General features: G+C 53.3%; 1 protein-coding gene across 1 annotated transcript; it reads right to left on the bottom strand.

The window, feature by feature from the left end:
* Nucleotides 1-155: 155 nt before the first annotated feature.
* Man1b1 (mannosidase alpha class 1B member 1) lies at nucleotides 156-10,635 on the bottom strand. The gene is given in 11 exon segments (XM_042670263.1): nucleotides 156-968; nucleotides 1,719-1,850; nucleotides 1,923-2,120; nucleotides 2,594-2,714; nucleotides 3,004-3,194; nucleotides 4,983-5,171; nucleotides 5,821-5,969; nucleotides 7,237-7,422; nucleotides 8,910-9,019; nucleotides 10,459-10,505; nucleotides 10,507-10,635. Coding segments are annotated over 11 exon segments (1,656 nt in total). The 3' UTR covers nucleotides 156-764.
* Nucleotides 10,636-11,314: the final 679 nt, after the last annotated feature.

Genomic DNA, 11,314 nt, shown 5'->3' on the forward strand with positions numbered 1-11,314 from the left:
AGACACCAGCAGGTCTGACTTCAGGGGACAGATAACAGTGTGACCCAGAAAAGCACTGCTGACCTCTGGGAACAGATAATGGGCTGTAACCTGGAAGAGCATGCCGACCTCTGAAGTTGTTTCCGAGACCCCTTACACATAGAGCAGCCATCACAGGGGGGGCAAGTCAAATTTTATCCCAGCTGAAAAGTCCCATTCTACCAGGGTGCAAAGTCAAATTGCTGTCCCCCCTCCTGTGAGACACCATGGGGTGTCAGGAGGATCCCTGAGTCCAACATGTAAACACCAGAGCCAGGTTCAAAGCCTCAGGGCTCTACGGGGGTCTCAGAGGCCTATGCCAATCCTTGGAACTCATAAGTGCTGTTAGTTGGAGCAGAGCGGCTGGTAGGCCATCCCCTCGGCTCTTCTCTGAACACAACACAGCTCTGGGTTCTAAGCAGCCCAGGGGTGGGCTGGGGCCCTGGGAACCACCAGGGCCTCCTTGCAGCTGGCAGACAGGTTGGATCAACATTATGAGTAGGGAATTGTAATCCAAATTTTGAAGGAAGGTCAAGATCTTCTGGTAAACTAACTCTCCCTGAGCCACACACCTGCTGATCTGGTTCTGTTCTACACAGTGTCCTGTGAGCAGCAGAGACGAGAAGCTGGGGCGGCAAAGAGCACTGGTGCTCAGTGGCTGCCCGATTTCATGCAGGCCTTTGAATATCCCAGACCCAACTGAGCCACCTCTACCTCCCAGCAGTTCCTAGGCCAGGAGCTGTCCCCTAGGTGGGAGCCCAGATGGGCAGGGGATGGGCCTCGGTGTTGAACACATAGGAGTCCAAGCTGAGCAGGTCTGGGTCATCAGAAAACAGCAGGTAGAGGTACTTCAGTGTTTCCCCTAGGAAGAAGCTCTCCATCTTGTCCCTGGGCTCAGGTCTGTGGGAGTCCTGGACATTGTTGATAGAGGAATAGCCACCCGAGGGGACCTGCATAAGAGCCAAGGCCTTGAAGATGAGGTGGAGCACAGGCTAGGCTCTCCAGGCAGGGCCTCGGGAAGCGCCAGCAGGAAGCTAGCTCCAGGCTGCTCGCCCTGACACACCGCGCATGGCCCTGGCACCCTAGAGTGAAAGTGAGGGCATCCTGGTGATAGCCAAGGTCAGAAACAGCTCCAGAGGCATCTGGAAAATGCCAGCAACCCCTGGTTCCTGGTACAAGAACTGCACCCAGGCCAGGCCAGGGTCCCAGGGTGGTCTGGGAGGGATGTGGCTCTCCAGGGTCCAGCGCCTTGCTCGTGACACAGGTGACAGAAATCTCAGGCAGCTGGGGTCCCAAGCACAGCCTGCCACAGCCAGCCATCAGCCTGGGTCATCCATGCCAGCTGTGGTGATGCATGGGCCTGGCAGGGCGTGACCTTCCCTGAACGGGGGCCCTGAAAGACGGGGTGCTGGGCAGACAGCTGACTACCCAGGGGTGTGGCGTGTGCCAGGTAAGCGGGGCGGGGTGGTGCAGTGGGGCCAGCACAGGATGCCTTGGTATAAAGGCCTGGTCCTAGGGGCCCCTCCAAGCCTGACTGCCTCCCCACGCCACGTCCTACTAGGCAGTCATGTTAGCAGGGCCACGCCCGGCTGGGCTGTACCCATCTGAAAGGCCCAGCAGGTGCCCCTCACCCCAGGCCACAGCGGCCACTGGCACAGTCAGAGCTCTGCAGCACTCGTGGACAGCCATGAGGGGCTTACCCGAGTATACTTGTTGAAGCTCTGCAAGATGTCCCAGCCCCAGTCTTGGTACTTGCGGTCCCCTGTGATCCGGTACAGGTAGAAGAGGCTCTCCACAGTCTCGGGCCGCAGAAGGTTGTGCCTGTCGGCCGGCTGGGGAAAAGCCAGTGGTGAGCACGCACCCACACCTGCGGAGCCACGCCATCGGGGTGCAGCCAAGCTCACCTTGACCTCCACATCCTGCCGGTCCGCCCGGGGGTACAGGTTGAAGTGTGCGATCTCAGGGCTGAGCCCCGTCTCCATCTGACGGTTCATCTGGTAGCAGGTCTCCATAAGTGCTTGGGCTAGTTCCATGTGGTTGCCCGGGAGGCCATGGTGGACGCCCAGAGCCAGCGTCCCTGGCAGGAAGCACACCAGGTGGTCCTGGAATCACAGTGTTTCCTCACCGCTGGACCTTAGCGCGTGCGTGTGCGCGCGCACACACACACACACAGACACAGACAGACAGACAGACACACACACACACACACACGAAAACCCAGGCAACACGTACAGGCTGCAATGCAGGGTCTCCCTGAGGTGCTGACCCAGGCCTTCTAGGCTCTTCCAACCTGTCTACAAATACCTCTGCAGATGTGCCATGCACCAGATACCTGAGGGAGGACTTCAGGGAGGGTGGCGACCCAGGGTGTCTGTCTACCCTGCAGGCCACACAAGGACTCGACCCAGGAGTCTGTGTCTACCCTGCAGCAGGGCCACACATGGACATGGTTCACAGGACCATTCCAGGAATGTCAGGTCAGGTAGCAAGTCTCCCTGTGGCTTCAGCTCCAGTCCTCTGACCAGGATGTCATTCGGACATCTATGCTGACGACCTTAACAACCACACAACTCACCATCTTGGCACTGAAGCGGCCGTGGGCAAGCTCCCCCACAAAGGTGAGTTTCCTGGGCTGGGAATGCCGAAGCAGGTGTGTCTTTATTCCCTCAATGGCTTTAAGGTAGTCTTCCAATAACCTGTGAACACCAGCGAGTCGTCTTGGGCTGGCTGCAGCCGGGCGCTGGCTGCCTCTGAGGGGTGCAGGGCTAGGCACACAAGGACTGCAAGCCTGGCCCTGCCCGAGCAGCAGACACAACAGGTGCAGCGAAAGGACACAGCAAAGGCTGAGCTGGGTACGGAGAGGCTTCTCACCGAATGACCCAGCCCCCCCCCCAGGTCTGTGGACCACAGTCGCGTGGAGGAGGCCAGGCAGTGGTGGGGATGGGAGCTGGGGAGCTGCACCAAGGCAGCACAAGTAGGCCTCACTGTGTCTCCTTCTTCCCGCCCTGGATCCACTGCTTCAGCAGGTATTCATAGTAGCTGTCGGCCCTGGCGCCCAAGGTGAACACGCCCGGGTGAGTGAAGAGGCCACTGTGTGTGTTGATGAACATGGGCACCAGCCCGTCCTTCTTCCCGGACAGGGAGTGGATGTGCCTCGTCACCTCCTCTGCTGCCTCCTGTGGAAGAAGAGGGGCGGCAGGTGCACTGCAGGTGAACTTCTCACGCTACAGAAAACTGAAGAGGGATCATACTTTCCTGAAGACTTAGTATATTGAGGGGCTGGGAAGGTGGCTCAGTGGTAGAGTGCTTGCCTTGCATGCCTGAGGCCCTGGGTTCGATTCCTCAGCACCACATAAGCAAAAAAAAAGAAAAAAGCCGGAAGTGGCGCTGTGGCTCAAGGGGTAGACCGCTAGCCTTGAGCTGAAGAGCTGAGGGACAGTGCCCAGGCCCAGAGTTCAAGCCCTACAACCGGACCCAAAAAAAAAAAAAAAAGACTTAGTATATTGATAACTAATAACCAATTCTTTATATCTTTTTTTTTTTTTTTTGAGGCCAGTATAAAAACAAAAATCTCACAGCCTCAACATCTTGACCAGATTTTTTTTCTTTCTTTTAAGTAAGTTGTGGGGGCTTGAAATCAGTGCCTGGGCACTGTATTCCTGAATTTCTGTGCTCAAAGCTAATGTTCTACCATTTCCCACCACACTTCCACTTCTGTTTTTTTGGTGGTCAATTGGAGATAACAGTCTCATAAACTTTCCTAATAGGGTTGACCTTGAACCGTGATCCTCAGATCTCAGCTTCCTCAGTAGCAAGGCGTGAACCAACAGCATCGAGCTATGCTCAGCATTTTTTTTTTTTTGCTTCCAGTTGATGCTTTGCCACTTGAGTCACACCTCCATTTCCAGCTTTTTGCTGGTTAACTGGAGTTAAGAGTCTCTTTGATTTATCTGAGTTACTTTTGAACAGCAGTCCTCCGATCTCCACCTCTAGAGTAGCTAAGATGCTAGGATTATATCTCCCAGCCAACACATTATGAAGCCAGAAATATCCTAGCACCAAAGCTATACAGCAATACCAGAAGACAAATATAAATTACTTTAGAACATTGATGCAAAAATACTAAATACTATTTTAGCAAAGCAAATTCCACAGCATGTTAACTAGATGATGCATTATCACAAGCAGGAGGGACTACTGCCCAAAATTCAGGGATTGTCCAAGACACAAAACCCACTGGTGTCACACACTGCATCAGATGACAGTCATTTCAACTGGTACAAGCCCTGGACATAAACCATGTCTCTCAGGAGGCAGACAGGAGGATGGAGAAACACAATACAAAGAAAAGGGCCAGGGCACTGCTCAAATGGTAGAATACAGGATTAGTATGTTCAAGACTGGGGTTTAATCCGAAGTACAGCAAAAGACAAAACAACAGTGGGGGTCAGTGGCTCAGGCCTATTGAGACTGGCACCTGAGGAGAGCAGTTCAAAACCAGCCTGGGCAGGAAAGTCCATAAGACTTTTTTTTTTTTTTTGCAGTCATGGTGCTTGAACTCTGGGCCTAGACACTGCCCCTCAGCTCTTCAGCTTAAGGCAAGTGCTCTGCCACTTGAGCAACAGTGCCACTTCCGGTTTTCTGGTGGTGAATTGGCGTGAGCCACCAGTGCCCGGTGGAAAATATTTGACACTTATCTCTAACCAGCAAAAAGCTAGAAAGTGGGGCTGTGGCTCAAGTAGTAGAGTGCTAGTCTTGAACACAAAAGCTCAGGGAGACACAGATACACACACACACACACACGCGCGCGCGCGCACGCCAAAAAAACAGTGCCTTGTCCCTGAGTTCAAGCCCTAGCACCAGCACACATAAATTGGAAAGAGGGGAAAATATTAAGAGATAAACACACATATGACCTGAACTGTGATGGTAGCTTGGTCCAGCTGGAACCCTGCCTGTCTCACCTGGAATTTCTTGGTTCCTGTGAGGCGAGAGAGCTCTCGGAATTCTAGCTGGATGCTGGTCACCTCAGCCACTGTGCTATCTGAGGTCCACTGGGGCGGATGGGCAACTCCAGTGCCAATGTTCACATCAGAGTACGGGATCTTGGATGGTGTGGCGAAGGCAGGCATGAGCCGATTTCCAAAATCTTCCTGCGTAAGAGCACAGCAAAGAAAGTTCCAGGTCACCAAGAGCCTCGTTCACGCTTCAAAACTGTAAGGCATTGCTACTCAGGAGGCTGAGATCTGAGGATCGCGGTTCAAAGCCAGCCCGGGCAGGAAAGACCGAGAGACTCCTATCTCCAATAAACCACCAGAAAAAACCGGAGGTGGCGCTGTAGCTCAAGTGGTAGAGCGCTCGCCTTGAGCTGAAGAGCTGAGGGACAGCGCCCAAGCCCAGAGTTCAAGCCCCACGACCGACAAAAAAAAAAAAACTGTAAGGCATTAACCATTTACATCCAAGTAAATGGAAAGATAAGGTTTGATGGGGGGAAAAAAAAAATCAAGCAGAGAATGGGAGAAAATACTTGAAAATCACTTTATCTGGTGAGACACTGAAATCCAGGTTATATGTGGAAATTTTAAAGCAAAATTTCAAATAAGGAAAAGAAGCTGCAAGTGAGCAACAGTGCTTTTCCTTCCAGGTACAGCAGGGCAGCTCACACAGTGATGCAAAAGCAGTCTTAAACATATTTGAAGAGAAAACAATGTGACTCCCCAAAAATCCCTCTTCCAAAGCGGTAAGGTCTGGAAAGCCGTCGGTGTCCAGCCGAGGCAGCCTCAGGCGGCAGGAGGCACTCACAGCTTTCCTAAGGAACAGGCTGTCTCCTGACAGGTGGTAGGCACTCAGCAGGCCTCCTAGGATTCGGATGGTGCTCTCAAACAGGTTGACATCCACATTCTTCTTAAAGTTCAACTTCTGTGAAACCCACTTCCGGGCTTCTTCAAATTCTGTGACATTAGGAGAGTGAAGGTTAAGGGAACAAGCCTGTGGATCTGTCGTCTCCCTGGGTTTTTTGCTTTGTTTTGCTGGTACTGGGGCTTGACCTGAGGGCCTCATGCTCAGCATGCATGCTCATAACTGGTACTCTACCACTTGACCCATGCTGCCAGCCTGGCTTTCTGCTCCAACTACAGATAAAAGTCTCATGGGGATCCGGGCACTGGTGACTCACACCTGTCATCCTAGCTACCCAGGAGGCTGAGATCTGAGGATCACAGTTCAAAGCCAGCCCGGGCAAGGAAAGTCCGTGAGACTCTTACCTCCAGTTAACTACTAGAAAACCGGATATGGCCCTGTGGCTCAAGAGGTAGAGCGCTCGCCTTGAGCTGAAGAACTGAGGGATAGCACCCAAGCCCAGAGTTCAAGCCCCATGACTGACCCCCAAAAAAAAGTCTCATGGGGGCTGGGAAAGTGGGTCAGTGGAAGAGTGCTTCCCTTGCATTCATGAGGCCCTGGGTTCAATTCCTCAACACCAGCTAAGTAGAAAAAGCCAGAAGTGGCTATGGTTCAAGTGGAAGAGAGCTAGTCTTGAGCTGTAGAGCTGAGGGACAGAGCCCAGGCCCAGAGTTCAGGCCCCATGACTGACAAAAAGAAAAAAAAAAGAGTCTCCAGGACTCCTCTGCCTGGGCTGACTCTGAACCATGGTCCTCCGGGTTTCAGCCTCCTCTGCAGGTAGGATTACAGGTACGAGCCATTGGTGCTCAATTTGACCCATCTTCTAAATGCCCCCCTACTATGGATTCAGAGCCATTTCCCACCTCAGGACATCAGCGGTGTGCAGAGATGGAACCAAGGTAGTGGAGGAGGGCCTGAGGTAAGACAAGGGCTGTGCCACGGCACCCAGTGGGAGGCTTCAAGCCAGGCAAATGCTTAACAACCAATTTACAATGACCAAAGATCCCAGTGAGATGGGATTGCTGTGGTCTAAAGAGGACATCACAGAAATAAGGGGCCTTGGTAATCCCCTCCTCCTGATGGTCTGCAGAGTACAACTGGCGTTCCCTTTCCGCTATGCTTTGCTCTCCAAGACTGCCATTCTAAGCGGGCCTGGGCCAGACGGAAGAGCGGGTTCTGAGCATGCCAAGCTCCAGCTCATCCAACACAGGTCAGATGGAGATGGCAGGGTTCACACCCTCCCTGCTGCCAGCCATAGGCACCACTCTGGTCTGTGGGCCAGCCACAGCTACACCGTTCACTCCAGAAAGGAGCCATTACCTTGTTTTAGGCCCAAAATCCACATGGTGTCCAGGGCATCGATTAGGGTGAGGCCCAGGCCAAACCACTCACTGAAGGACCTGGACACTGGCTTCAGCTCATCGTGGCCCCATGCAAATTTGCGATATCCTTTCCATGCGTGGAGAAAGGCCTCAATCACCCCCTTCTGGCGCTCATTTGGCGGTACTGGCAGAGAGAACAGGTGGTTAGGGAGGTCCCCAGCGTGAGACAGACTAGGCCTCTAGGCAAAGAATGACTGAACCGGGGTGAATGGGATTGAACGGACACTGGCCTGAGCCATGAGGAGAATGAAAGGGGCCGGAAGGACTGAGGTAAAGCAGTTAACAGTCAGGCCACAGTGGGACCTTCAGGGGTAGACCTGACTCTGGGAAATGAGGCCTCACTCGGCAGCATCTGGGACCTGGCTCTCAGGCACAGGAGTTCCCTCCCCTCCCAGACCACAGGGTCTGTGTTCAGAGGAGATGGAGCACCACACAAGCACACTCGCATGTGCACACACGTGCACACACACATGCACACGCACACAGGCAAAAGCAAAGCTCTGGGGTTGGGAAGGTGGCTCAGTGGTAGAGTGCTTGCCTTGCATGCATGAAGCCCTGGGTTTGATTCCTCAGCACCACATAAGCAAAAAAGCCAGAAGTGGCGCTGTGGCTCAAGTGGTAGAGCGCTAGCCTTGAGCTGAAGAGCTGAGGGACAGCGCCCAGGCCCAGAGTTCAGGCCCAACCACGGGCGGGGGGGGGGGGGGGGGGGGGGGGGGGAAGCAAAGCCCTTGATGAGCGAACACAGAACCTGCAGTGTACAATGTGGACTTGAAACAAGAGACCCTGACGGGGCTCCTCAGTGCCACACATCATCAGGGGCCCCAGAGGACTAGCATCCACATGGTCTCAGGAGGCCATCTCAGAGAGATGCCACTGGGAGCTTCCCAACTGGACAGTACACAGAGCCCTCAGTGTGGGCGAAACATGTAAAGATATCATGCCTCCTCTCCATAGCCACGCCCCTCTCCCCACGAGGTTGTCAGCTCCCTGTGATGAGTAGGGTCCACTCCTAATACCACAGTGCCCTCTACATATTCCTGCAAAGCCTGATCCTGGAGTCCCAGGGTGGGCTTCCTTATCCTCTTGTACTCGGTGATGCTGAAAACACAGAGAGCAGAGTGCTCTGCAAAGCCCTAGAGTGACAGTCCTACCTGAACAATGAAGACTGGAGGCACTTATTACCTCAAAAGGCCTTGTACAGAGGTCTAGCATGTATAGGGCTGAGCACAAGTCCAAGTGCAAGCTCGCTCTCAATGAACAAAACCAAGATCCCAGTGACTTCTAGGCACTGCCCAAAGACCTGCCAGGTCCGGTCCTGCCAAACAACAGCTTTGCCTTCACTTAACCCAAGGCCCAGCATGGCCCAGGCAGAATGCAGCAAAACCTGTGTCTGCGGCTCAGGCAGAAGATCAGGGTCATTAAGAAACCGCAGACTGTCACTGGGGCTGAAGAAGGGTAAGGATTTGACAAAAGACCACAAATGGCACATGGATATGGAAGGATCTCTTTACAGGGTCTAGCAGCAGGCCACCGCTGGCATGCAGAGCACACTAACCTCCAGACTCAAACCCAGGCCCCGGTGAGACATGCAGGCCGGGTGAGAAGACTCACATGGCTCTTTCTGCATCCTGGCTGCCACCAAGTAAGGCTTGGCAGAGGCTTCTGCTCTTCTGGAAGGGAGTTCAGTGTTCTGCTCAGGCTCAATCACTGCGCCCCGCCAGCTGCAGGGAAAGGAAGGGCAGCTGGCTGGAGGGACAGCTCCATAAGCACCGTCCTCCCCCAGCAACCAGGCCCAGGGCAAGTAAGCAACTAGGAAGCCCAGACAGGCCCCAACATGCCAACACTTCCAGGTACAGCAAGGACAGGACAGGTAGGCCAAGACCACCTGGGACGTGGACAAACAGTGCCAGGGTCACCTCACACAAACTAAGGCTGAGGAGTTTGCAGACCTGTGGGGAATCCTAAGAAACAACACTGCAGAGGGCAGAGGACCAGGTAGGTAACCACCTGGTCTATCACCCAAGCCCAAAGTGAAGTTTGGTGGACACGGGAGCTAGGCAGCCTCCTAGATCGGCACATGGAAGCCCACTTTCCTTCTGGGGTTACAAGTAATGATCACCACACCAGAAAGGAACAGAGAGTTTGTCGCATGACCTCTAGATAAGGATGGGCCCAAAAGGTCTCAAACAACCTGAGCAGAATTGGGCCTTGGGTCTGCTATTGTGACTCAATTCCAAGGGCTCAAGTCAGGAGCACAACTGCCTATACTGTCATTGTGAGTCAGATGCTCTGACTCTGCAAATGTAATCAAGAGGCTCCACTGGCCACGCTCCACCCCAGGGACACTTCGCACTGGCTCCTGTATGCCTGTGAGACCCAGGCCTGTGTCTGTAAAACGCAACTCTGGAGGTGCAGAGCCCCGGCTCAGGCCAGTCCCGCCTGTTAGCACTCATCTTGGCAGCCTGTGTTCTGTGTTCATACTGTCCAGAAGAACTCAAGGTCTTGTCTAATCCCCAGTTGGAGCAGCTGTGGTGTGTGGGCTAGGGAGCAGACACAAAGGCCCACACACTGCCTCAGCAGCGTGGCGATGCTGCTCCAAGCCTGACAGGACCTAGGGCTGAAAGAAGGGCTCAGAAAGGGGTGTCTGCCAGACAGGCGCCAGCCCAGAGCCACGGATGTGGGAGGAAACACCTTTACCCCTTAGAGAAGGACAAGGACCAATTTGGTTCCCATCTCCAGTCCTTAAAATCTGACTATAACATAGCTCAAGGAAGACCACACAATTTCAAACAAAGTAGTGTGGACAAGACACCCAGTTTTCATTACAAAAACACCCCAAAAGGGCTGGGAAGGTGGCACAGTGGTAGAGTGCTTGCCTTGCATGCATGAGCCCTGGGCTCGATTCCTCAGCACCACATAAGCAGAAAAAGCTGGAAGTGGTGCTGTGACTCAACCAGTAGAGCGCTAGCCTTGAGCTGAAGAGCTGAGGGACAGCACCCAGGCCCAGAGTTCAACCCCACAACCAACAAAGAAACAAAAAACAAAAACCACCCCCTATCAACTTATATACTGTGGCCAAATAAATAAATCCAATAGAAAACAAAAACAAAACATCCAGCTGGCCTCCAACACCTGCTCAATCTGACCCCAGCACAGTAACCTGATGACTGCGTGCTGCGTGTTTTCTTCCTGGTGAGCATCCCTGGGGGGCCACCTCCTGCTCCTTAGCCACGTTCTGCATGACATCTCTAGACACTGTGTTGGGGGCTCTGATCTGCAAGTGGGGAGGTCCCCGCCGGAAATGCTTTCGAGGCTTCTGCACAAGAACCAGAACCATAGGTGAGAATACCTTACCTACCTGTGAGCTGTGTTTTAAATATCTACAGTCTCTTCTCAGATGCATGCCCACCTGGGAAAACAGAGTACACTGACATGTTCCACCCAGCCTCGGGGGAAAAATAAAGGCCAGGTATCAGTAGCTCACACCTATAATCCTAGCTACTCAGAAAGCTGAGATCTGAGGATTGTGGTATGAAGCCAGCCTGGACAGCCAAGTCCATGAGACACTTATTTCCAGTAAACTATCAAGAATCTGGGCTGGGAAGGTGGCTCAGTGGTAGAGCGCTTGCTTGCATGCCTGAGGCCCTGGGTTTGATTCCTCAGCACCACATAAGAAAAAAGCCGGAAGTGGCGCTGTGGCTCAAATGGTAGAGCGCTAGCCTTGAGCTGAAGAGCTGAGGGACAGCGCCCAGGCCCAGCGTTCAGGCCCCATGACCGCCCCCCCCCCCAAAAAAAAAAGAATCTGAAAGTGGAGCAGTGGCTCAAATGGCAAAGTGCTAGCTTTGAGCAAAAAAGCTCAGGGACAGCTCAGGCCTTGAGTTCAAGCCCCAAGACTGATTACCAGTGTCCCCCACGAAAGAAAGAAAGAAAGAAAGAAAGAAGAAGAAAGAAAGAAAAGGTCTACAGGTCTCCAAGCTGCATAGGAGCTTACCAGTGTCCCCCACGAAAGAAAGAAA

Source organism: Dipodomys spectabilis, unplaced genomic scaffold (genome assembly GCF_019054845.1).
Source record: "Dipodomys spectabilis isolate Male_0828 unplaced genomic scaffold, ASM1905484v1 ptg000530l, whole genome shotgun sequence".
Taxonomy (NCBI): domain Eukaryota; kingdom Metazoa; phylum Chordata; class Mammalia; order Rodentia; family Heteromyidae; genus Dipodomys; species Dipodomys spectabilis.